At 44.7% G+C, this 27,948-nt stretch overlaps 1 protein-coding gene across 7 annotated transcripts in view; it reads right to left on the reverse strand.

Annotated features, from left to right (window-relative positions):
• The window catches only part of LOC138959187 (supervillin-like), a 186,147-nt gene that overhangs the window by 49,437 nt on the left and 108,762 nt on the right, over positions 1-27,948 (reverse strand). For 4 of the 7 annotated variants that reach the window (XM_070330576.1, XM_070330577.1, XM_070330580.1 and 1 more), the window contains 6 exons: positions 21,319-21,368; positions 19,550-19,618; positions 16,403-17,841; positions 13,608-13,775; positions 9,292-9,564; positions 7,267-7,986 (listed from right to left, as the gene is read on the reverse strand). In XM_070330576.1, the coding sequence (XP_070186677.1) occupies positions 7,267-7,986; positions 9,292-9,564; positions 13,608-13,775; positions 16,403-17,841; positions 19,550-19,618; positions 21,319-21,368 (2,719 nt within the window). The remainder of the gene's footprint in view (positions 1-7,266; positions 7,987-9,291; positions 9,565-13,607; positions 13,776-16,402; positions 17,842-19,549; positions 19,619-21,318; positions 21,369-27,948) is intronic. The other 3 variants (XM_070330578.1, XM_070330582.1, XM_070330579.1) reach the window with 2 other exon arrangements.

Raw genomic sequence — 27,948 nt, forward strand, 5'->3', positions numbered from 1 at the left:
GCAGTGTCTTAACTTCGTGTTTTTTCTGTGGTTAACTGTTCCCCCCCCCCTCCCCCACCTCTGCCAACCGTGTCATACTGACGAGTGATTTTGTAGACATGCGCAAGCAAAAACAGCGAATCCCTCTGTTGTGCAACATGCAAAATAATGTTATTTCATAAGGCTCCACACAGCAGACTGGTCGCCCATATAATAGGGTGCAAAATTCCACACACACACACACACACACGCGCGCATGATACACAGGCAGACAGACAGCCAAAGCTTTATTTGACAAAAAGCTAGGATACTAATCTATCTTATTTAATAAATTTGCAAAGTCTTCTACGTACGTGCATATTAAAAATGTAAAATAATCAGCAGGAAGAGATCAGAAGATGAAAATCTTCCGAAAGTACAGAGAAAAAACGTAAAAATCTCGTGAAGGAAAAGTGCACATACGTACAGAAAACAGTGCGTATTTTACAAGTGTGTAATTGAATACCTATATTTATGAGTGAAGAAGAAGTGAAAGAAGTAGAATTTTGAATAAGAAACGGATAAGAAATTTGTGGTCAGCTTCAAATTAAGCATGGGGCGGAACTACAATGTCCAAGTGGTCAGGTAAAGGTAACGTGAGTTACGGGGTAGCGGGCACAAAGACTGAAGCACTAAGAACTCTGAAAATCTCGTCCCTTCGTGTCACAACCAGCAACTGTCCTTGCCGCAAGACTCGAAATTAATATCAAGATACACTTCTGTGGAAACACACAGACACACATATACACATTTAGAAGCACTTTTTAATATTTGTTTCACTCATAACACATGCAGGAAAACGAACAGCCCTTTACCTTTTGTGCAACACAAGAACAAAACATCCAATACACGAACACTAAATTATTCTGGAATGACGTTTCCAGGCTGCCATGAGCGATTAACAAAGCACTTGCAACCAAGTCCAAAAGAAGCTAAGTTCGGACTGAGGCAGCTCCGTCACACAATTATTTTTCCAAGCCACGACTCTGCCTTTTGAAAGTTCAAACACTGACTCCACAAACGTGTAGTCTGGTTTCACTTGAGCCTGCATGAAGATATTCTTACTGTACCCTATACCATTGTTGCACTGCACACGACATGCCATAATAGGACAGCAAGGATCGATGCATCCTCGGCATCTGCGCAGGCTAGCCGTAATTTACCCCTTTGTTTCGCATTTCACCCCAGCAAGACGCAGATGACGGGAGGCTGAGAAGGATGCTAGCTGGAGGAGACTTTTCTTTCTTTATTTATTTGGTGTTTAACGTCGTTTTCAACCGTTCAAGGTTATATCGCGACGGAGGGAAGAGGGGAGATGGGATAGAGCCATTTGTCAATTGTTTCTTGTTCACAAAAGCACTAATCAAAAATTTGCTCCAGAGGCTTGCAACGTAGTACAATATATTACCTTACTGGGAGAATGCAAGTTTCCAGTACAAAGGACTTAACATTTCTTACATACTGCTCGACTAAAATCTTTACAAACATTGACTATATTCTATACAAGAAACACTTAACAAGGGTAAAAGGAGAAACAGAATCCGTTAGTCGCCTCTTACGACATGCTGGGGAGCATCGGGTAAATTCATTCTCGTCCCAACCAATATGGGACTCCCCCTAACCCGCGGGGGACGCTGGAGGAGACAAGTTAGTGCTGCAGCGTGTAGCACCCTCTGTACCTCCTGACAAAGCCGGACCATACATCATCCCCTTGCCCTGCTCTACACTGCTGTGCCACTGACAAATCCAAATGACTACATTCCGTTCTTCATCCTACATGCTGTCTCCATATGTCCGCCCCCCCCCCCCCTTCCCTCCTGCCCGGGCATCTCCTAACCCCCCCCCCCCCCCCCAACTCTCCAGACCCTCTCGCCCAACTCTCCACTCAAGTCCTCCCCCACGTGTGATCTATCCTGCTTACTTTGACGGATCGTTCCTTCGCATGGTTGCTGATGCGTGGTTGACCTGCAACTGAGCTGTCCTTGAACAGCTGAGTGAAGTGCTCCAACTGAGCTCCTCTCGCTGTGACTAAACTACCTCCCGGCTCGCTTCGATGATGATGGAAGGAATTCACTGAAGATGGCTTTATTTTTCTCTCCAGGCAGGCCACTTTAATTGTTTGTAGGCGGATGACAAGTGGCAATCGGTGACCTCAGATATACTTTGTGGGCGGTCGGTCACCGGCGAACTCACTATGTCAAGGTTTCACCGAGTTTTAGCTGCACGTAGTCAGCAAATACGACACGACTGTGCAACAGCTCACACTACAAGTCCCATACACATTTTGTTTCTAGCTTCCTTTTCCTTCTGTGACAGTTGGTCATGTCAGACGTGAAAACGAAGCTATTACGTAAACTCGACGGAGTCCGCCGCATCTCAGTCTTGTCAATGCAAACAGGCGTCCGACATTTTACAGGATGAAGTGACCAATACTTTCCAATTCATGTTCTGATTTCCTGAGTCTTTGACATTGTTAATTTCTTTCCACAAGGCACCACCAGTGTTCGTGCATCGTTAGGACGATGGCAGTTCGCAAGAAAATCTCGTTGTTGTTAACCGTGCACACATCAAGTTACAGTGAAGCAATCGTGGGGTCACATTTACTCCTGCACAGTTCATAACGACACTTGACTGCAGAGAAGGACCCATACTCCTGTGTCATACATCCATATCACTGTTTAGGCAACGACATGCTAACAATCATCACCGGAGCAACTTGATGTGACGTGAACATGGTCCGTTATCATATACGGCCTAGAATTCTAACACAAATGACCATCGCCAAACAAACTTTAGCTGCATTGACTATGGTTAATACAATGTAATTGTCGCCCTGCCCTTATTGTCGTACAGGGCTACCAAGTCGTGACACACACGCCAACACCAGATTGAATTTTTCGTCTCATTTGTTGTCCTTGGTAGCTAGCTAATCCACGGCTACAATCTTCTTCCATATAAACAAAGCCCTGAAAACAGTCGATGTCCAGTACTGAAAACTGTCGATAACTAGTACTGAAAACGAACAGATGATACCCGCTGCTAAAGACAGCACCTAGCTATCGACGATTGAAGACAGCCGATATCCACAACTGAAAAAAACAGTTGATACTTAGCACTGCCATCGCCATATATTGACGATTGAAAAGAAAGTGATTTCCGCAACCGAAACCAATGTGATGACGCTTGCTGCATAAGTCATTTTGGGTCAAAACGTTTCGTGCTTCAACTCAGGATACAATACATACGTCCTGGTAAGACAACGTCTTTTTCTCTGAACTACGATCGAGTAACGTGTAAGCTACAACACACAGGCCCACAAGGCTAAACTCGACTAGTTCAAACTTGAATTTATTTTGTGTTTGACCACTGGGAGACGTGAAGGGCGTACAACAAATAAGAGCGAGAGTGCAAACTATCTATTGTCGTCCGTGATGCTCTTTCAGCATTCCTTACAACCACGCCGCTTTGTTGACAGCAAAGCAACAACCCCTGTCTCAAAACACTCTGGTCAAGAAGGTATCCACTGGTCCTTCTCTGAGTGAAGCAGCAACACACAACGAACGTGAATCAATCAGGTTGACAGGATTAGGAATAAGAATCCTATTTCAGAATGAAAGTCGCTTGTACATTTTAATGATTCTTATTTTCTCAGGTGGCAGGAGACTGATTGATACTGGTTGGTCCGGTGTCAGAATAATGTGACTGGGTGAGACATGAAGCCTGTGCTGCGACTTCTGTCTTGTGTGTGGCGCACGTTATATGTCAAAGCAGCACCGCCCTGATATGGCCCTTCGTGGTCGGCTGGGCGTTAAGCAAACAAACAAACAAAGGAGACTGATTCCGCATAGCTCTCGTTTCCTGATGTCTATAGTTGGAGCGCCGTCTTCCATTTGCCAAATGATCATTTGGTTTCAGATCACGGAACTTGACAAACTTTTGTTGTCGTCGCAGGCACGATGGTAATACAGGAGCCATGCCTTAAGAAGTTCCATGAAGTCAGCTAAAACGCGTACGTGTCCGGTCCTAAAAAAAAGGTAGGTGCAATATGCGCAAACCAGTGCAGCGTGTATTTCCAGGTGTTGCCCGCTTCATCAACATTTCGTCGGAAGCATCTCAGTGTCCGTGTCACTGTCAAGAGTAGATCACTGCTCTGTCATCCCTGCAAAACATAACTCGTCAATGATGCTCCAATCATGACTGTATCTTATCCACCGGGCCAGCTGCCTCTGTTCGTTTAAATTACGTCAGGACGATAAACACTGTTCTGGTATCATGGCAATCTTTATGCACTAAACACTGTGCAGTTTATCTTTATCTGCCAATCACTGTTCTGTTTGTCCTTATAGAATCCTTGTCAACGCAGCAAAAGTGACCGTCCCAACTTGCTGTATATAATCTCAGATAACTGTCCGGGTACATCTTTCTTTGACTCAGTGTCACACTTACTAATCATCATGTACCAATGGCACCGGCGTGTCGATTATTTCATCTATAATTCAACAGCACAGCCAGCATGACTGACGGCGAAGCAATACGAGCCGAGAGAAGCAAGCCAGAACACATCGCACTACCCGACCTTTCGCTCAGCACTGAGATCGATATTATGCTTTCTTAGATGTCACACAACCCCACATGTTACACACATTACAAACACTGTTTGACTCCCTATGCACATCTGCTGTCAATCTGATAGACTAAAACAGTTCGTATACTGACTGTAACTTTACTGTTTTGTTGTTGTTGCGAATGTCTGTGAAATGTGAGATGATTGTCACCATTACAAAGTGCGTTTTACGGCTAGAACAATAGAACTTTAAAGGGCTACTTTGCACTAAATCAAGTCCGGATACGAGTGTCACTGCTGTTCTGACTAAAGAACAACATGCACATGATTCACTCTGCTTACTGTCTCAAAATATATCTAAGCCCTTCTGACCTAAGCCCTTAAGCCAAGTTCTGCGATGCTTCAATTTTATAAAATCGTGTCAACACACATAAAAGTTTTTTGTTTGTTTCGTATGCACCGTGTGAGTAAATCAAGCCTACTGGTAACACCAAAGATTGGGGGGTGGTGGGCGGTGGGCATTACTCCGCGGCTACAAAGACTGTCTTTCACCTGAGAGCCATCCATCAAGAGAGTAATAACGGCCGGCTACATATTGCTTGCTCAGAGTGTCGGTGTGTTGGACAGCCGTAGTATAAAAGAAGCAGAAATATGACTTTATTTGCGATCCATAAATCTCTTATATTGCTGACGTATTTCGTGAAAGCATAAAGTTCGGGATGAAAAGCCTCACGCAAGCCCTTAACTCATCTATATTTCTGAACACCGACATTGAAAAAAGTTCATGTCCACATGGGTTTGTTTGTTTGTTTGCTTAACGCCCAGCCGACCCCGAAGGGCCATATCAGGGCGGTGCTGCTTTGATGTCCACATGGGTACAGCAATGCAATGTCAGCATGAAGGATTACGTCGACTACAGTGCCCGCAGTATGATTATGCTCATGGAGAAATGAAAATTAACATAGGTCTTAAAAAAAATGCTAAGCCAGCAAACAGGCAGCAAAACTTGAAATCAAAGGCAAAGATTAATTTTCCAAAGGCATAAGACAGAATTCAACTGAGCTAATACTGAATAAATCCTGTCGAGACTCACTAGTATTGTAAGGGATATTGAACAAGAGACAGTACGGTCAGAGAGTACACCAAGAGTCAGCAGGATAAAAGGGGTCCCAGGAGCGGTCTACTTTATCAGAGTGTAAGGAAGGATCTGTGCTAACAATCATCTGTCAATCAAACACCCAGGTAAGTGCTCGGCAAGCTAATACCACAGGCGCTTGAAATCTGTACATAGATTTGCATGTTTACTTCACTCATTCCAATGCAAAACGGTTCGAAGTGCATGGTGACTATTTACCAACGAAGCACTTCAGAAGGCAGACGGGTGTATTTTTGTACACTTACTGTGATAGTTAAGTACAAGGCACATGCGTGACTGCATTGTATACAAATGGATATATTGGTGCTGAAAAAGACAGTACAGAAACCCTTGGCAACTGCACAAAATGGCACTGAAAGTCACGTAGATAGAATACGAAAGTATGTCGTTTTGGAGCAACATTTTGACAAGGTTGAGTGAAATAGTGGATGTGCAACTGACTACAGCAATCCAAAAACTAAGCAGATAAGATGAAAGGTAGATATACATGGTGCTGTGACTATACAAGATTATGACTGACAGGATCTCTGGGTGACGCCTCGTTGTTGGGGACCACCTGTGTCCTAAACAAGTCTATCCTGTTAGCTTGTTTCGCCGCGTTGAACGATCCCTTATCTACTGCTTTACCTCTTGACATATTCACCTAGCTCCCTTTGTTTGTCCAAGTTTTGACAGTCAGGGCAACCATCTACTGACCTGCACAATCATTTCCGGAATTGAGTTTCACCACCCTCTACGTAAACGCAATCGTTCACCGCAGCAAAACAATGTACACATTTCAATCAGAAAGCTCTGCTTGACAGAAATTCGACATTTACGCCTTTTAAGTGACCAGGCTTCCTGTGCTAAAAATGTGTGATGGCCTTGACTGACCTATTGTATTTGTGAAGCTAAGCCTGAGGAGACAAAAGTCATGACTAAATCTGGCTGTGATACAGAAGGCCTGTAATTCTAAGACTACTGTGTCCAACGCTACACAGCTATCAACGAATGCTTGAAGCACTGAATATGCAACACTAATAGCTTTCCATGACGTATGACCTATGTCAGTATGACTACTGCTTCTGTCAAATTCTACTGGTGGATGTGTTTGCCTGAAATCTGAAAATCAACAGCAATCACAACGACTCTACTTAACTGGATTCACACTGGTTACAAGGATAAAAGAACTATTAATCTCAAACTGATAGCAACACGTATTAATACAGAGGTAAAAAATAACCCACAAAAAGCCGAGCAGCCCCCCCAGATGATTAAATAAATATAAGTATGGTAGCCGTATGCACGCGCTAAGCTACGTTAGCGAGGAGTATTACAAAAACGCCAAGAAGAAGGACTATAGGTAGAAGGCACACAGATTAGCAGGCGCCCCAACAGCGGGCAGCGGGCTAGGAGGTTGGTGATGGTGGAGGTGGTGGTAAATGCCAGAGGCTGCAGGCAGGAAGCAACAGACCGGAAAGGACCCGCCACCAAGGAATCATGCAGGGAGAGGATGGGGGGGGGGGGAGGAGGGAGGAGGCTTACTCACTTGGTCAGCTGGTCCTCCTCTTCCTCCTCCTGCTGCTCCTCGGACTCTCCGTTCCCAGAAGGTGACTTGGGTCTGTTGACAACCTCTGGCTGCGCGATCTTGACTTGCGCGGTCTTCTTGTTTTCCGAGTCCGCCATGGAAGCTGCTGTCTTGACCTCGTCTTCTGTGACGGGCATCGTGCGACACCTCTCTCGCTTCTTGCGGTCGATGTAGCGCTTGGCGCCGCTCGCGCACTTCTCCTTCTCCCGCTCCACCTTGGCCTTCTCGTCCATCAGGCGGAAGAGGGAGGCCTTGGAGGACACGCTGAGACGGGAAGGGTCGTTGTCCGACAGGTCCATGTCCAGGCACAGGCTCCTCAGGCTGTCCGAGCCCAGGCTCTCCAGGTCAGAGCACGATAGTATCCCCGAGTCTGTGCGTGAGTCCCGCTTCCACATGTCGTCGGTGTCTCTTTCTCTGAGCTGTACCGGCTCCATCAGTTCGCCTTCAGGAATGGCGTTCAATTCCTCGGCTGTCACGGGCAGAGTGTTGTGGCGCTGGAGTCTTCCTCGCCTCCCTGTCGGTCCTGCTCGCTTCTCTGGCGTCAGGTGCTGGGGGAACTCAATGTCTTTGGTGGGCAAGGGGTGCTTCGCCTTGCTATTGTCCTGGTTCTTCAGTTGGTCGAAAATATTCTGCGAGGCCTTGCGACGGACCTCCGCTCTGAAGGTGCTGACTGATTCCAGGCTGAAAGAGATCACTCAACACTGCTGAAAAACAGACTGAAGTATGCTAATCTTCCTCGCTGGGGATCTTTTTCAATATATATGGGGGGACAGTGGGCAAATCAGAGAAAGAATGTTGTACCCAGTAAAACCAAGCTACAGAGGGTAGGACCCAGAACCGTGGCAGTTTTTCTCTTCCCGCATGATATGAAAGCTAAGCAAGAGGGTGGCAGTGGGAGCAGTGGGAGCAGTGGGAGCAGGGAATGTAGAAGACCCTGCTGGTGACGCTAACACTGAAAACACTTGGGAGGGACGAGAGAGAGAGAGAGAGAGAGAGAGAGAGAGAGAGAGAGAGAGAGAGAGAGAGAGAGAGAGAGAGAGTGAGATAGGGAGAGTGAGAGAGAGTGAGAGAGGGAGAGAGAGACACAGAGAGAGAGAGAGAGACATACAAACAGACAGACATAGGTTTTTGTTTGAAAGGCTAAGGGCATTACAACTACATCATTCTTCAAACGAGAGAGAGAGAGAGAGAGAGAGAGAGAGAGAGAGAGAGAGAGAGAGACAGAGAGAGACAGAGAGAGAGAGACAGACAGACAGACAGACAGACAGACAGACAGACCGAGAGACATGAAGCGTGACAGAGAGAAGAGAAAGCAAGGTATCTTTCTCCGTTTTTCTCTTGAAGAGCGAACACCTGCATACTTTTTCAGATACAGCGTCAACAAGCACACCAACCTAAACAACACACATTAAAAAGATCTGAGCAGAACTAACACACTTGTTTGTTTTTTCTCCATTCCCAACATATTGGAACGATACATCAAAGCGATTGAATATAAATACATTTGTGAAGCGCATACCATTCAAGCCCATATACGTCCTCACCATTATGTAATGATTTTGTTAGTGTCTCTCCCCTAACATGACCAAAGACAGAGTAGTTTCCCTGTAATTCTGAATATTCCTTTTCTTGGAAAACTCTCTGTCGTATAAACGAAGCCTCACGGAAATGACGTGCTTTGATTTCTTGCATTTCATGAATTTATATGTCAAACACAAAAGCAATGTTCAACTCGTTTTGTATGATTTTCTCCCTTGCATTGTGCCAGAACGCATCGAAACAGAAAACGCAACAACAACAACAACAACAACAAAAACAACAACACTGGCGATATTCAGTACGTACGTACATGTACGCACAGAAAAGATCAAACGAGAGACAAAGAGATCACGGGGCACCACACACACACACACACACACACACACACACACACACACACACACACACACACACACACATATACACACACAAAACTGTGACACACACCCATCGGCCTGCTGGATCTCCTCCAAGGTGACTGGCTGTGTGCGAGTTCTCCAGTCATCTCGCTGGCGCTTCTGGAACTTGTGGCGTCGGTCCTCGAAGTCCTTGGACTTGGTCCACAGTGAGTTCAGTCGCGCTATCAGCTGCGTGCTGGACACCTCATCCTGGGTCGTTGTTGTGCCGCTGATGGTGGTGGTAGTGGTGGTCTCTTCTGGTATGACCTCTGCCACCCCTTCATCCACGCTTATTTGTTTGCGTGGTGTGGCACCTCCCGACCTGTGAGATAACAATAATTGTAGGGTTGAGTAACTTTTTTCTGAAATAATGAAATGACTCATGTCACAACATGTTATTTTGTCAAACAGTATACACTGACATTTATCGCCGCCTCTTCTCACCTGTCTAACTGAATCACATCGAAGAAAAAGAAACAAGTCGCGTAAGGCGAAATTACTACATTTAGTCAAGCTGTGGAACTCACAGAATGAAACTGAACGCACTGCATTTTTTCACAATGACCGTAATCCGCCGCTCGTGCAAAAGGCAGTGAAATTAACGAGCCTGTTTAGCGCGGGGGTGGTTGCGCTGTGCTGCATAGCACGCTTTTCTGTACCTCTCTTCGTTTGAACTTTCTGAGCGTGTTTGTAATCCAAAACATATCATATCTATATGTTTTTGGAATCAGGAACCGACAAGGAATACGATGAAATTGTTTTTAAATCGATTTCGGAAATTTTATTTTAATCATAATTTTTATATTTTTAATTTTCAGAGCTTGTTTTTAATCTGAATATAACATATGTATATGTTTTTGGAATCAGAAAATGATAAAGAATAAGATGAACGTAATTTTGGATCGTTTTATAAAAAAAATAATTTTAATTACAATTTTCAGATTTTTAATGACCAAAGTCATTAATTAATTTTTAAGCCTCCAAGCTGAAATGCAATACCAAAGTCCGGCCTTCGTCGAAGATTGCTTGGCCAAAATTTCAATCAATTTGATTGAAAAATGAGGGTGTGACAGTGCCGCCTCAACTTTTACAAAAAGCCGGATATGACGTCATCAAAGACATTTATCAAAAAAATGAAAAAAACATCTGGGGATATCATACCCAGGAACTCTCATGTCAAATTTCATAAAGATCGGTCCAGTAGTTTAGTCTGAATCGCTCTACACACACACACAGACAGACAGACAGACAGACACAAACATGCACACACACTTACACACACTTACACACACATGCACCACGACCCTCTTCTCGATTCCCCCTCTATGTTAAAACATTTAGTCAAAACTTGACTAAATGTAAAAAGAAAAAGTCGCGTAAGGCGAAATTACTACATTTAGTCAAGCTGTGGAACTCACAGAATGAAACTGAACGTAGTCCGCCGCTAGTGCAAAAGGCAGTGAAAGTGACGAGCCTGTTTGGCGTGGTAGCGATTGCGCTGTGCTTCATAGCACGCTTTACTGTACCTCTCTTCGTTTTAACTTTCTGAGCGTGTTTTTAATCCAAACATATCATATCTATTAGACTATATGTTTTTGGAATCAGGAACCGACAAGGAATAAGATGAAATAGTTTTTAAAACGATTTCGGAAATTTAATTTTGATCATAATTTTTATATTTTTAATTTTCAGAGCTTGTTTTTAATCTAAATATAACATATGTATATGTTTTTGGAATCAGAAAATGACGAAGAATAAGATGAAATTGTTTTTGGATCGTTTAATAAAAAAATAATTTTAATTACAAGTTTCCGATTTTTAATGACCAAACTCACTCATTAGTTTTTAAGCCACCAAGCTGAAATGCAATACCAAACCCCGGCCTTCGTCGAAGATTGCTTTGCCAAAATTTCAATCAATTTAATGGAAAAATGAGGGTGTGACAGTGCCGCCTCAACTTTTACAAAAAGCCGGATATGACGTCATCAAAGGTATTTATCGAAAAAATGGAAAAAACATCCGGGGATATCGTACCTAGGAACTCTCATGTCAAATTTCATAAACATCGGCCCAGTAGTTTAGTCTGAATTGCTCTACACACACACACAGACAGACAGACAGACAGACAGACAGACATGCACACACACACACACACCACGACCCTCGTCTCGATTCCCCCTCTATGTTAAAACATTTAGTCAAAACTTGACTAAATGTGAGAAAAAAACAAGAAGGGCAAAGCCCATACGACTCACATGCTTGACCTTGACCTTTACATGACCTTGACCTTCAGCTAAACCTAGTAAACCTAGCAATGACATCATACACTAAGAACTGCTTTACACATTTTTCCTACCAAAATACATGTGACAGGTCAAGGTCATCCAAGGTCATGCAACACAAAGCTGTTAATTCAAGACATAGGAAGTACAATGGTGCTTATTGGCTCTTTCTACCATGAGATATGGTCACTTTTAGTGGTTCACTACCTTATTTTGGTCACATTTCATAAGGGTCAAAGTGACCTTGACCTTGATCATATGTGACCAAATGTGTCTCATGATGAAAGCATAACATGGGCCCCACATAATTTTTAAGTTTGAAACAGTTATCTTCCATAGTTCAGGGTCAAGGTCACTTCAAAATATGTATATAATCCAACTTTGAAGAGCTCCTGTGACCTTGACCTTGAAGCAAGGTAAACCAAACTGGTATCAAAAGATGGGGCTTACTTTGCCCTATATATCATATATAGGTGAGGTATTGAATCTCAAAAACTTCAGAGAAAATGGGGAAAATGGGAAAAATAGCTGTTTTTTAGGCAACATTTATGGCCCCTGCGACCTTGACCTTGAAGCAAGGTCAAGATGCTATGTATGTTTTTTGGGGCCTTGTCATCATACACCATCTTGCCAAATTTGGTACTGATAGACTGAATAGTGTCCAAGAAATATCCAACGTTAAAGTTTTCCGGACGGCCGCCCGGACGGCCGGACGGACGGGGGGGACGGACGGACGGACGACTCGGGTCTTCTTCTTCTTGGCGTTCGCAGAGGTTACACAATCAGTCCAGCACTGGTGATAAATGTTGTCGTTTTCTCCAACTCCTGTCGACTGCCGTATAGTTTGGTGACGACTCGGGTGAGTACATAGACTCACTTTTGCTTCGCATGTGAGTCAAAAAACCACGTTTCTTCATTATTGTCAATCTGAGCTTTCAGCAAGATTCTTTGATGGATGTGTGTCCACTCTTCCACCCATTCCCCCTCCCCCCCTCGCATTTCCTGGTAATAAAAACAAACACTTCAGACAATCAGACAAATAATTAAACCAAGCTTAGGACAACAATCGCACTTCCGACCTTCTCGCAGTTCGTACATTGCCAAGCTTACCGAGACACGTCGAATTCTACTGTTTCTATCTCAGTAACAACCCCAACTGACACAAGTCATCATGTGCATATTCTTAACAAAACTCACCAGGCACGGCATCTTGGTATGCGAGAATCATCGCTTTGAGACTTTGAGATAAGGTCATTATTTGTACCATGACTGTTCGTCTGTCTGTCTACGTAAAGGAACACTTGGCCGACGTACTGTAAATGGAACGTTTTGTTTTGTCAATATTTAAACGTTCCAAGAACCTGCAATTCTTTTGTTTTTACATTAAAGTCAAGTTTTGACTAAATGTTTTAACATAGACGGGGAATCGAGACGAGGGTGTGGTGTGTGTGTGTGTGTGTGTGTGTGTGTGTGGTGTGTGTGTGTGTGTGTGTGTAAAGCGATTCAGAGAAAACTACTGGACCGATCTTCATGAAATTTCACATGAAAGTTCCTGGGCATAATATCCCCACACGTGTTTTTCTTTTTTTCGATAAATGTCTTCGATGACGTCATATCCGGCTTTTTGTGAAAGTTGAGGCGGCACTGTCACGCCTTCATTTTGTAAGCAAATTGGTTGACATTTTGGTCAAGTAATCTTCGACGAAGCCCGGACTTTTGTATTGCATTTCAGCTTCGAGGCTTAAACATTAATTAATGAGTTTGCTCATTAAAGTTGTCATTAAAATCGATTTTTCGCAAACAGATTTAACAATGATGGCATTGTATTTCTCATCTTCTCCTGAATTCAAAAATATATAGATATGTCATGTTTACTCTAAAAAATTTGCTCAGAATGAAAGAAAATAGGTTCAGTAACTGAGTAAGTGTAATACGGCCGCGTTCTTCGCGGCGGAGAGCGTGACCTGTCTCGGTCTTCGGTATGGTTAGCCTAGACCATCTGAATGTAGTCTCGGTGATGACTGGTTTGTGGTGTTGATCTTGACTAATTTTTATCGCTTCACGCGACTTGTTTTCTTCTCACCAGGCACGTTTAGGCGTGGTGGTGCCAGAGCGTGGCTTGGGGACATGACGCTCCTCGGTGGTGGTCGCCAGGGTCTGCATCCTGGAGATGCGCTCCGACACCGATATGGTCAGCAGTGCCTCCTCCTCCTGGTGCTCCACGTCGCCCTGGTGACTCTCACGCATCACTCTGCACACACACAATGGATAGTTGCTGGTTAGAACATGGTCGTATTGATTTATCACTGAAATTGAAGGATGGTTAGGAAAAGGCCTGAAGAAAAAGGTACTAAACTTAGCTACTGCATGATGTACTGAAGATGGTTGAATGATATTCGTCGTCGTCGTCATCGTCTTCATCATCCGGTTATTATTATCACCGTGGACGCTTCAAAAGTCATTATCAAGATGTCCCTCTTCCTTCTCTTCAACCATCTTCATCATCCTTAATCTGAGTCATAATCACAATCAATCTATCTTAACCAAAATGTTTACTGACACTAAGTTCATCATTGATTTAGATCACACTCCACAGTATCCTTTTGCGATTCATTACTCCTCAACGAATATCACACACGAAACCACAACTGTGGACTGACTGAAACCACAGCCTATAGGGTAAAGAACATCAACACTTGTGGTGTGAAACCAACTAGTTCTGACCGGCATCCTCCTCGTTGAGAAATGTGACCACCCTGGGGCAGGTAAACTCGACACCTTTAATTAACGCACAAACACACACTTACAAACCTGGCCGCGTGTGTGAAAGGAAAGAGGAAGACTACAAACACGCACACAATAGAAAAGCTCCCAGGCTACACTAATGCGATTACACAGATTGTGGTAGAAACTCCTTATTCCAATAAATGGAAGTGACCAAAGTGCGATGAGTCCGCTAGCTCCCACAGAAAGGGTGCGGACAGCGGCTGTCAGTCACAGAACAAAGCCAGGAGCAGTGTACCCGCTCTCTGCCTTGTATCACACACACACCTCAGGAAAAGAAAGCGAGTTGCCCCCGGGCCCAGTCCCAGGTATTCACACTCTTCAACCCTCAGTCAGTGATGCTTCCAAATCCCAAACACGTGCGAGCGGCCAAGCGTGTTGGGAAAACAGTCCTCTCGCACATTGCTCGTACACACAATCAGCCTTGACTGACAATCCTACGAGGGAGACAGCCAGGCAAGCTCAGGAGAAAACAGTTTTATCTTTCCGCACACAAGTAATACAGTGGTACCTCTGGTTTAAGACCTCCGCAAATCTGAGAAATGTGGGTCTTAACAGACTTGTAATGACACTTATATGAAGAGCCAACCGGCAACCGGCATAACGGGCAGTAAGTAATATGAAGAGCACGTTTGAAAAAATGAGGTCTTATAGTAAGGGTAGGGTCTTTGTGGAACATCTTCGGCACCTGGCAGTCTGACTGACGGTTGTGCAAGCGGCCAGGTATTCACAGGGGGGGGGGGGGGGGGGGGGGGGGAGGCAATCCCGTCTCTCTACTAAAAAGGTAATAACAACTCTCCCAACAAGTCTGCAAGTCGGACTGACGATCGTGCAAGGCCAAGCTAAGGGGCTCCGCTCACATATATATATATGTAACTAACTTCAGACTTCAGCAGGACCGACGACGCACTGCAGTTTATCCCAGCCCGCTACACGTTGCATGAAAGGAAAACAGGCCAAGTACTCGTCATAATCCCTATCGCGGCATAAATAATAGGCAGTGAGTCGTCTGTGCCGCTGAAACTGCGCAGGTATATTCTGCCCATAAGGAACATTAGCCAGGCTATCTCTGTAGACGAGTAAAAGCAACTTACATAAATACACAGTCAGTTTGACTGACAGGCCGGGACTCTTGGGTGCTTGCTCTGATTCTTGCTTTGCAGACACATGGGTTTGAAAGGGAAATCTACTTATCTGGGATGCCACAATTTCCTAAGGGCAGGAGCAAAATAAACGTGACTATCTCATCAACTCGAAACTAAGGCTTTGGTTAACGAAGCGCGAGATGCTACGAGTGGGGAGGGTGCGTTGGCGTTGGAGGGGGGAGGGAGGGGAGGCAAGGATGAAGACAGGTAATGAAAAACGGCACGAGGAAAAGCGAGGGGTAAGAACACTAAAAAGGCTCTTCGGTGTTATTTACTGTCCACGCTGCCAGAAAAATGACATGTAAACATGAGTGAGATTTTTTTTTTTTTTTTATATTTAAAAAATATATAAATTCACTGGGGAAAAAGACGACCTTCTGCAATTACTTCAAAGGCCAAGGAAACACGCACTAGATGCAAAGGAAATTTGAAAGTAATTGCGGGAAAATATCACTTAAACAGAATCGTGAGGCAAAGGTGCCATTGAGTGATTGACAAAAAAGAAGAGATAGCGGCGACTGCCCCATACAAGGAAGAACTACCGGACACCGTCTGAAATGACTAGGAGGAAAAGTGCTGTCAGAAGTTCAGCACGCAACTTTGTCACAACCAGAGGCATTTGAGAACACATGGAACGAGTAAAGGATGGTTTTACAAGTCAGCGATAGAGTTATGCAGCTGCGAGAGAAGGAGAGTGGGATAGAGAGAGAGAGAGAGAGTGTGGGTGGGGGAGAGTGGGATAGAGAGAGAGAGTGTGGGTGGGGGAGAGAGTGGGATAGAGAGAGAGAGTGTGGGTGGGGGGGAGAGAGAGAGAGAGAGAGAGAGAGAGAGAGAGAGAGAGAGAGAGAGAGAGAGAGAGAGAGAGAGAGAGAGAGAGAGAGAGAGACTAACTGACCAACTGACTGACAGACTAAAACACACTCAAGCTAAATGACACACAGCAACTCACCTAACGCTCTCCTCGATCTCCTCAGCCGCAGAACGAGCTCTGAGACGACCGACTCCTCTCTTCTTGGCCTCTTCCTCTTCCTCCTCCTCTTCTTTGGCTTCCTCCATCTCCAGCTCCTTCAGACGCCTTTGCTCCATGATGCGCGCCAGCTGCGGGTCGATCACAGGACGATCCGATTTGGACGCTGACGGAGTCCGCTTCAGGATACCCTTGCGTCGCTCAAACGACTCACTTCTGGAGATTGAGGACTGCTCCTTCAGGGACTCAGCTCGCCGCAGGCTTGAACTGCTAGATGTGGTGCTTTCGATCGACGATTCGCGCTCAGGGGAACGCACGGGGCTGAAGGCAGACGTGTTGATGGTGAAGGTGGTGTCTTTGTCAGAGTCCTTGCTGCCTACTTTCTCTGCTTTGTCCGAAGGTTCTTTGCTGGGTTTCTTCTCCTTGCTACTCTGCACACTCACTTTGTCGTCTTTAGCACTGACAGTTTTTGCCGTCTCCTTCTTGCAGGATTCACTGACAGTCTTAGTCGTCTCCTTCTTGCAGGGTTCACTGATAGTTTTGGATGGTGTGTCCTTGTCACTAAGATGCAGGGAGGAGGAGATGCGAGTCTCTACATCAGAGATGAGCTGCTCCGCTTCCTTGATGGACTCTTTGCTTGTTTTACGCTTGCTAGCGGCGGCCGGCTCTGAACGCGGCACAGGCTTCAGCCTCTCGGTTTCTGGGGATGGTTCCTTGTCCTCGCCCAGCTCATGGGTGACACGCGCCAGTGTGTCCAGACTCTGCTCTATGGTGGTGAAGCCTGGATCAGCTGCCTCAGCCTTGGAGTCGGTCTCCTTTCGCCTGGCCTTCAGCACGGCGGCCACCTCGTTGTCAGCGATCACCTCTTCCACGCTGGCGGCTTTGAACTTTTCGGCTCTTGCCTGACGTCTGTCCCCCCTCTTATCACTCTCCACCTCCTCTTCCTGCTGCTTCTGGACTTCTTCCTGACGACGGCTGAGCACCGCCGACAGCTCCGCAGAAGGCTTGTCGTCCTGGGGCACGGGGGAGAAGCGCTTCTTCATGAAGTCGGACTTGAAACTGCTGGACCTTTCCACGCCTTTCTCCTTGCTCTCTTTCGGGCTCGCGGCCGCGGCTGAGCGCGCCACCCTGAGACTGTGGGACCTCTCCGGGGTACGGCGGCTGCCGTCCAACTGAGCGTCATCGCTACTGCTGTGGCCTGTATCCCCTCTCCTCAGGGTGGTCAGACGGTGACCGCTGTCCGAGTCCGACCGTTCTGAGCTGGAAGCCTCTGAGTTGGAGGAGAACTTTTGCAGGAGCTGAGAGAAATCTTTTCCTCTGGAGTGATGGCGAGTCAGGCCTGAGGCCTTGTCTGGCTTGTCCGACTTACTCTTCTCATTGCTGCTGAGCCCACCAGCAAAGCGATTGCGAATGTCGCTGACCTGTACACAGAGAAAGAATGGGTTAAAATATGCCACTTGTACAGTTTACAATATCGAGTTATCCGTTTGCACAAATTGCAGAAATATTCTACTGCAAGGTACAGAAGATTTAATTCAATATCAAATAAATAAATAAAAAAAACGCTCAATTTTTGAAAGTCGTATCTCACACATGCAAGCACGCACACACAGAGTGAATACATGCGTTATATAATTCAAGCAAGCATTCTTACACCAAAGCACCGAAACGGGAGAGTATGAATCCCACTCCAAGCACTATGACACCAGTCCATGACGACAAGAATGCTAATTTAGAAGACTAAATGGAGAGAGAGAGAGAGAGAGAGAGAGAGAGAGAGAGAGAGAGAGAGAGAGAGAGAGAGAGAGAGAGAGAAAGAGAGAGAGAGAGAGAGAGAGAGAGAGAGAGAGAGAGAGAGAGAGAGAGCATTTCATGTTTACGCATGCACGCACAAAAGCAGTTTAGGATGAGTACATTCAACAAAACATAGTTGGCACATCAAGGGCATGCATCTGACAATACGTTAAATACAGTCATGCAAAGCTTCCCTCCTGATTCCATGTTTACTTTCGGAAACTATTCGAGCAACGTCTTTAATCATTCAGTATGACCTTTGCTGCTAACCTTTTACCTTGGAAACTTAAAGAAAAACAAAGTGCTAAAACGTCTGACAGAAGATGTACACACGTTGACACTCGTGTCATTAGCACCACCAGCTTCCTTGAGATCGACTAACGATGGTACAGTGGAATGCCCTCTGAAGATCGTTAAAATCTAAGAAACTCAGGTCTCAAAACAGAGGGAGTCTCAAAATGGAAGTAAATTTACAGAGGCTACGAACCGACGATCTGAGAAAGGTGGATCTTTAAATGGGTGAAGTCTGAAATCGGGGAGTCTTAAAAGGGGGGTTCTATATATTATATCCACACACTAAAATCGATCTTATGCCCCATTGAACATGAAACAGATTAAAAGAATGAATCTAAATTGCAAGTCAACATTATTGCTTTCCATAAAAATGTTGCTTTGGTTGTGACACATCGTCACGGTTCTCTTCATCTGCATGGTTTGGAACCTAAATAAATATATGGTTTACAGAATGAATGGAATTTCAAAGTAAAAAATATTACGTATCAAAACGAGTTTACAGCAGTTTGTTTCTTTGTTTGCTTAACGCCCAGCCGACCACGAAGGGCCATATCAGGGCGGTGCTGCTTTGACATTTAACGTGTGCCACACACAAGACAGAAGTCGCAGCACAGGCTTCATGTCTCACCCAGTCACATTATTCTGACACCGGACCAACCAGTCCTAGCACTAACCCCATAATGCAAGACGCCAGGCGGAGCAGCCACTAGATTGCCAATTTGAAAGTCTTAGGTATGACCCGGCCGGGGTTCGAACCCACGACCTCCCGATCACGGGGCGGACGCCTTACCACTAGGCCAACCGTGCCGGTATTTACAGCAGTGACAGTACAACAACACTGCCACGGTTGTCTTGATCTGTAAAGTTTGGTACCTTGGCTTGTGACACCAAATTTGAATACCGCTAAGGACGTTACATAATTTGGACGCCTGCCGTCAATTCGTGTGTGCACCTGTCTTCAGACATTGTGATTATACTATGTGCAGTGAAATTCAACATCCAATACCCTGTTCCAATTCTCTGTGATATATACCAGCTTACCTTGTTGGTCAATGATGCAATACCTAACTGAGCAGCCCGCGCCGGGGAACTAGACTTTTGGTTCGAGTCCTGAAACATGCAAGGTATGCCATACTCACCTCACTTTCTAGCAACTACTTGAAAACAGTATGCAAGGAGGGAGGGGGGGGGGTTAAGCTTCTAATGCCCCTCTCAGCACTAACTGGAAAACGTGTACATCTTTTCCTTGTAGCAGTTACAGTTCATTTAACCAAAGCCAAATGAAGATACATGGGATTTTTTTGTAACAGAATTTTTGTATGGGGGTCAGCTTGTTTCCTTCCATAACCGTTTCTACTCCAGGGTTAAATATTGTATACTTCTCAAATGCCATCCCTGCGTTTTAAAATGTCAGAGAATATGTATAGGAGCATGAGGGATTACATACATAAACTAGAAGACCGTGATGCATGTTATGTTGCTGCACATGAAACCATGCCTTAAACATCAAAGAAACATGAACAAATATGGCACGACACCAAATGACACTACTTACAGTTCACACACATTCGCAGTGACAACATTATTCAGTACTTTGGGAAACATATTCTTAATTTATCATATCTTTGTCAAACGAGATGAATTAAAAGGAGACACCACTAGTTCCGCTTACAACAGACCTGCGTCTTTACGACTTACTTCCTCCAGCTAATTTACCAGCAAATTTAAAACACCAGTATCCAAAGTATTTAACCGAAAAGCCTGTCTTGTATGCCCAAAACAAATAATTACTTATAACAAAAGTGAACCGGAATAACAATCAAATCTTCGTCTTTCAATTTCAGAGTTTCTATCGATATGCAGTTAAAGTGAGAAAAAAACACACCTATTAATACTGGACATTCACGCATGCTAACTAGCTCATGCAGCATGGTATGCGCTCAAATCATTACAAGGATGCATACATATATATATATATATATGCGAAAATATCCCATACATCGATACCAACATTATTACTATTCACTAGCCATTGACCATGCACCAGCAAGGCTTGATATAAAACACACTTTAACCACACACACACACACACACACACACACACACAGCAACAACTTACACACCCACGTACAGGCTACTGTCATACACAGTAAATTCATCATGGTGCTAGTCCCTGCAAACACGTCATACGGGCACCACCTCATGCAGACCATGACGTCATACTCCCACACGATATGGACACATACTGCCACACCCGCAATGCCAACATTCTGTGTGCTGACATGCACTGCCAGTCACACACTGCCACATATTACATTGAGACACATGCTAGGTCACCGTGCTCCAATGCTAACACTTTGCAACGACAGTCATATATCTTGCCCACTGCCAACATTCTACCAAACAGTCTGCGAAAAAATACCTTACACACACACACACACACACACACACACACACACACACACACACACACACACACGTGAGATAGACACTTCACGGGTAAACTAACATAAAAACACACACATACCACGGACATTGAGAGGTACACAGATTCCCAAATGCCCAAACACTTCAGCTGCAACACCTGCAATGACAACTCTGTGCAGACCACACCCAATGTCCAGTGTCGAAGCAGCCAGACCACTTCCAACCACCTCAAACACTACACACATTCCTGTCAAAACGCCAGTGACAAATTTTCAGAACTTCGTCATTCTGCAGAAACACCGACATCCATCCGTCGTGCGCAGTGTAGCAGCACTGAGGACATAACTTACACACGCCACTCCCCATTTAGCGTACATCCTTACCTCCTTTTCTCCTTCTTCCTTTCCCTGGTCTCGGCCTCGGTGCGACAAACCTGCACACATACAGAACAGACATGTTTTTTTTGAGAATTGACTTCAAATCAAAGAGCAGAAGCGAAGAAAAGAGAAGAGCTACTTGATGTGTTGCATACATGTGCAAAGATTGGAATATTGCATTGAGTATCACTATCTGGACATGCAGTCTCCTTTGATGGTGAGAGAGCAGTATTTTCCGCAAGCCGACGCCAAACAAAAATCTCACCTTCATTGCCAGTTGCTTCAGACATTGACTTGTAGTCATCTGTCTGTCTGTCTGTCTGTCTGTCGGTCTGTCGTCTGTCGGTCGGTCGGCCTGCCTGCCTGCCTGCCTGTCTCTCTCTCTTGACACTTCAAACATTGACTCGCAGTGATCTGTCTGTCTGTCTGTCTGTCTGTGTGTGTGTGTCTCTCTCTCTCTCTCTCTCTCTCTCTCTCTCTCTCTATCGGCACTTAAACATACAAAACACGAAATCGAACAACAATAAGCAATATCCCAGATCAAACATACCCCGATCCCTACCCCGAACGAGCTAAAACAAGAAGGTATTCAACAAACACCGCAGAACAAAAATCTGACAGTGATTGACTGCAGTCTAGCACAGTAGCAGCAATAACTATGTTGCGTTACCTTGGCCGACGTTGAAGATGTGCACATAGGTGGACCTGAAGGTGTTGCCACTCGGTCCTCCCCCCGGACCCCCCTCCACTGAATGACCCCCCGTCATTGTCACTGACCACAGGCTACTCCACTACTTTGCATAGATGACTGATGTATAGACTTGAACACACGCTTCATGTTTTTTGATCGGTCGGTTCTTGGAGAGTTCACACAATCCAGGTATGATTTCCCCCGGAATTTTGTTCTACAAGTAATACACTTCAATCGCATTCCATCACAGTCACGTGTCTCCGGGAAGTTCTTAATGCATGTGCCCACAGCTGGGACAAACAAATCTTACAATATAGGTAAGGTGGGTTTTTTCTTCTTTATCAGACGTTATTTTGTTTTCACTCCAGTAATCGACTCCAGTCCCATTACACCACAGTCACATGTCTACGGACAGTTTTTGATGCAGGTGCGCACAGTTTAGCCCAGAGCAAAGCTTCTATCCCCCTCACTTGGAAGTGAACTCGAGCTGCACGTGCACATCTGAAGTGACAGCAGGTCGATGTGCTATGTGTTGAAGGTGCAATAGGAACTGCGCATTATCATAATAGAAGCAGCTAAGTACTATTACCAGCAGTCGACACGCGATGATACATATGCCCTTTGACCTTTCCTGGGGAATATCCATTACTAAACATAGAATACGGGATTGTGGGAAAGCTGTTCAATGGCACTCGTGCACTATATTCGATTTTCAATACACGACTCAAAATCTTTGGGATAAATCAAAATTTAAAAAATACAAGTATATAGAGTTAAGAAAACAAGAAAAAAGTTGAAAACCGTTTGGAATGAAGCAAATGAATAAAATACAAGAATTAAGAGTTCAGAAAAAAATAAAAAATAAAGTTGCCTTCTAAGCGAATCGAACCCGGGACCACAAAAGAGAGAACTAGCGCACCGTCAATCGGGGACTCTACCGACTGAGCTATTTTGTCGCACTGTAGTCGAAGGAGATTTTAACTTCAAATATTACACTTGAGTTCTCGAGCGTGGCGACGACTCAGTGACTCGAGTTTCCGAGTCTCTCCGTTCGTATTTGTGTACTGTTCTCCATATCTCACTGTTCGGGGCTAGTTCAGTAACTGACCCTACACTCCCGGTCACTTCGTACAAGTTTGGAAAGCAATATCAAGTAGCGATAATTTCAAGCGAGACCGACATTATTGATACGAAATGCATTGACCAATCGCCGAAAGGCGCATGAAAGGATATCCCAAAATCCTCTATTCTCGATGACATACTAAGGAGTTCGTTCGGGAGAACGACGATCTATGGACGGTTTATCATATAAAGGGAAGCAAGTGGTTAAAAACGGGCGTCGATAGAGCCAATGAACAATGTTATCTACTTGTAGTATTTCATCCACTTGTAACAGAACTTACTAACTTTCGTGCACAGAAACACAACCACGACAAACATAGGCAAACTGCAAGCTACTAAAAAACAAACACAATATGAACTCTGCAGTTGAGGGCAATAATAACATCTCTGGCAGTATCAAATCACAAATCACCAGACTAGACAAATAATAGCGCCGGTTTTATTTGCTAGGAAATGTCAAAAAAGAGAGACACTATTTATATCTATTTCATCCCGCCATAGCTGACGTCTGCCTGCAAGACGTGTGGGAAACCCGATGGACCTTTGAGGAGACTGAAGACATCAATCACACTGTGCCTTCACACTGCCGCTAATGACGTCTCGCTGAGTTCATGTAGCCTCTCCAAAACACAACTACATTTCCTCTATCTCTCGTGCTTCTTTCAAAATGACCTGCAATGGAGTCCTCAGGTGCACTTCTCGTTCACGACAAAAAGACTACTGGCTCAGTTTTAAAAGCCGCCGTCCCACAGAGATCACCCAGGGCCGGACTAGGGGTGGGGGGGTGTGGGGGGGTGGGTTTTAGGGGTTGCGCAACCCCCCCCCCCTCCTGGCTTAAGCTTGTACCTCCCAAACGCTTTTTTTTGTGTGTGTGGGGGAGGGAGGTGGGGAGGGGGGTGGTGCATCTGGATCATCATGAAATCCGAGGAGAAATCGCACCTCTCACCCCCTCATCTCTTCATTGCCTATACAGCTTGCTGTCGAATTTACCTTTTTCGTTCAAGGAGAGGCTTCCTTTCCCTCCAGAAACATCAAAAAAGTTGATTCATTGCTTCGGGCGAAAATCAACAAAGGGACTGAAGATTACCGTAATTCAACTGACTTGCAACGGTACATTATACATCCCACCTGAACACACAGGGCTGGAAAACCCGACAGCAAACACACACTCCACTCGACAATTTCCATACACACTTGAAAAGAAGAGCAAATACGTTCTACACAAAAGAAACGACAAGAAAACTAAACGCAAACTTGGAAAGAAAACAAAAAAATCTTCCTCTCTGTATCTTTTCCACACATCCTATTGTATTCTCTTATTTCTGGGGCAAAATCCACTCAGGTTGGGAAACGCTGCTTGCAAAATGACTCATGTGCAGAGGCAGGCTCTCTGACAAAGAGTCAGTCCCCGACTTCCATCACAGAGTCTTAGCAAGGCTGTCACGTCCGCACAACGCATGGCCCATCCGACGAGGCGCGACACAATGTCAACACCTGTCTAGCTACCTGTCCAGTTGGGGGACACTACCTGACGGCATTGACTGCACCGTGGCATTGGGCTCTCCTGCCCCCCCCCCCCCCCACAACCCCCTTACATCCTCTAAAACCCTCCGAAACTTTCACTTCACCCCCACTTACTCTCGATCCTGTAGGTAACGACGGCCAAAACACCTGGCCGATTAATAGTCTTTGATAACCAATAAAACAACTTAATTCAGTTTATCGATGCTTAGCTATGGTCATTACAATTGCAGGTAAAAATGATTGAAGCCTTATTACTCCGCTACAAATGTACAGCTATTGATTAACCAATAACGCTGTCTCTCACTGTTCATGATCAATCATAAATGCTGCATGGCCACCATTAATTACTGCAACATCAAAGACTGCACGGCAACCCACGCTGGGCCTGTTATGGCTCTGTCACGCACACTATACCATTCAGCAGTGTTTCTTCAACTTAGCACACTGGTACCCAGGGCTGATCGAGCGCCTGATGCATTTGTCGCATTTCTTGCGACACAGCACGGGTTGATTTTGCGACAAACTCGTTTCCGCCCTTATTCCACTCGATCGCCGCAATTGACTACACATGCAACACGTTATCTAGGATCTACGATAAACTTTTTTTTCTCTCCAAACCCTGACTGGCACCAGGAACGAAAAACACATATACAACCACCATTTTATGAAGACATCCACGTTCAAAGTAAACCTGGTCAGCTGCTGCCATTCTCATTGAATTCTTTGATCATTTTGTTTCTGATCCTATCTATTTATTTTCTCATGTTTCAAGTACATACAGGTTTGCTTCGTTAGAGCTAGACTAGACAGAAACCACAGTCGCCTAAAATATATACGTTAGGTCCTTGGTCAGCCCTGCTTCGCCGGTATGATAATAAGCCACCACATGGAACAACAACCAGAGCAACAGCAAACACCACAGACAAAGTAGGCACTGTTGTTCAAACCACGTTACCTCCGACTGAACTGAGTAAAAGCACAGAAAATCACCCCGCACACATCTACTAATGCCAGTCACATACATACAAGAGTTGTGCGTTTCTTAGGCGAACAAGAGAACGGCAATCGATAAGCAAACATGTTGAAAAGAGTTCCTAGGTATCGTGGCTAACCAGGACCCACAACAAGCTTACACTGACAGTGTTCTGTCAATGTCTGCCCAAACACAGTCGCCACTGTCTCACTCAAACCAAGCAAACATGTGTTGTCTTCAACAAAACACAGTTAATGTTTAATTAAACGTCGCTAAAGTTCTGCGGTCTGTCGTTGCTGCTGCTTAGCGAAATCACTCTTCTACAATCGATCAAGAGTTGGTCATTGATTTTACGGATTCGTTTGGTTCTGCTGCTAGCACAGGTAAACTCAACACACCTGCCCCACACACGACACTACACCACAATGATGAGCAATAAAGACAGTGACTGCGTGGCTGACCACATTGGAGGAAGGGGAATTGCAGCAGAGAGCTACTAAATGTGCGGTCCGTTGTTCGTTGTCGCTGCTTAGTGAAAATTCATCAAGGCAATCGATCCGCAGCAAATGTCGTCACGTATACGTATAGCACAGGTAAACACAACAAACCAGTACACCTGTCCCACACACACAATGATGATAACGACAGTGACTGACTGAACACAGGAGGAAGATGAATCGCTACAGAGAGCGAGGACACTTAGTGACACTGTGGCCTGAAGGTCACAGCGCCAGCGACACAGTTCTCACGCTGACTCCTGACTGTCTGCCTGTCTGTCTTGTCACAGTCGAGTCACTCGTAGCCACAATGGCGTGCCACTGTCACATCGTCGTTGCAGCTAACAGCCACATTCCGACATACACCGACCGCCATGTGCTTGCTTGCTTTCCCCACTCTCCCTCCACTCAACGCAGGACGTACCAGCTTTACAAAATGTTTGCCCAAACCCTTCACTTCAAACTAAAATTGCGCCACTGATGCTTTTTGTGTGTGTCTTCTGTTGCTGTAGCTTTGATGGTGAATGTTAACACAGTCCGCAGTCATGTAAACAGTGAAACAATTTGCAGACATGCATGAATGTAAACAGTAAAACGAGACTGCGGTTTCTTGACTGTAAAACACATGCAGACTATAAAGTGTGACTGCTACCACCACAACAACCATCCAGTGAGGAAGTGAGAAGCCCCGATGATGACTTTTGTTCTGATACTGTATAGCTTTGACCGTGTTAAATGTCAACAGTAAAAACTGTTTGAAGTCATGTAAACAGTAAAACCGTAACTGTAAACACGACAGGTAGGCCTGTCACCAACACAACGAACAGTGAGGAAGTAAAGAGGCAGGAGGCTAATTACAAAACATAACGTTATACTAGTACTACATGACCTCGCGGCACACGCAAAAACACACCTAGCCGCTACGCCGAACAGGGAAGTCGATACACCTTTACTACGGTATCCTTGGCACAAAGGGTCAAAAATCCAAAAAATAAGCCCTTAAAAAAAATAAGGCCTTATTTCTGGAAATAAGCCCTTATTTTTGAAATTAAGCCCTTATTTCTAAAATAAGGCCTTAAATATTTACAGCCATATGGAAATAAGGGCATAATGAAATAAGGCCTTAATTCTGTTAAGGCCTTACTGAAATAAGGCCTTATTTCTGTTATGACCTTAAAAAAATAAGCCCTTAAAAAAATAAGCCCTTATTTTTGTGCGCATCGCTACTGCGCATCCGGACATTCGAAACGGCTCTTTTCCTGGTTGATTTGCGGCACGGAGTTGCATTCAGGCCAGAAGATGACGATTGTCGACAGAGGTATGAGTGTTGGCCTCTATTCAGCTTCACGATTGGTCAAAAAAATAAGGCTTTATTTTTTTAAGCCCTTATTTTTTTTAAGCCCTTATTTTTTTATGCCCTTATTTTGTCAAGCCCTTATTTTTTTATGCCCTTATTTTTTATGCCCTTATTATTTCTTATTTCTCGTAAGGCCTTATTTTTAAATAATGGCTTATTTTTTTAAGCCCATATCTTTTTAAGGCCTTAATTTGGAAATAAGGCCTTATTTGTTGGAAACTTGACTGAATGTAAAAACGACTAAATAGCAGCCACCATCTACCAAGAGTGAAAGACCAGTAGCATTAACTTAACAAATCGACCATATGACTGCTTCTAACACTGCGGATCGGACGGCTGCAGATTCTCACCATATACCTGGGAGTCAGTTCATACCAATAACAACAAATGTTACATGCATAGATCATATATGTATATGCAATCTACATAAACCCAGAAAGGGCGTACGTTTCTATTCACATTCTGTCCTCCA

This window comes from Littorina saxatilis, linkage group LG2 (assembly GCF_037325665.1).
Source record: "Littorina saxatilis isolate snail1 linkage group LG2, US_GU_Lsax_2.0, whole genome shotgun sequence".
Classification (NCBI taxonomy): domain Eukaryota; kingdom Metazoa; phylum Mollusca; class Gastropoda; order Littorinimorpha; family Littorinidae; genus Littorina; species Littorina saxatilis.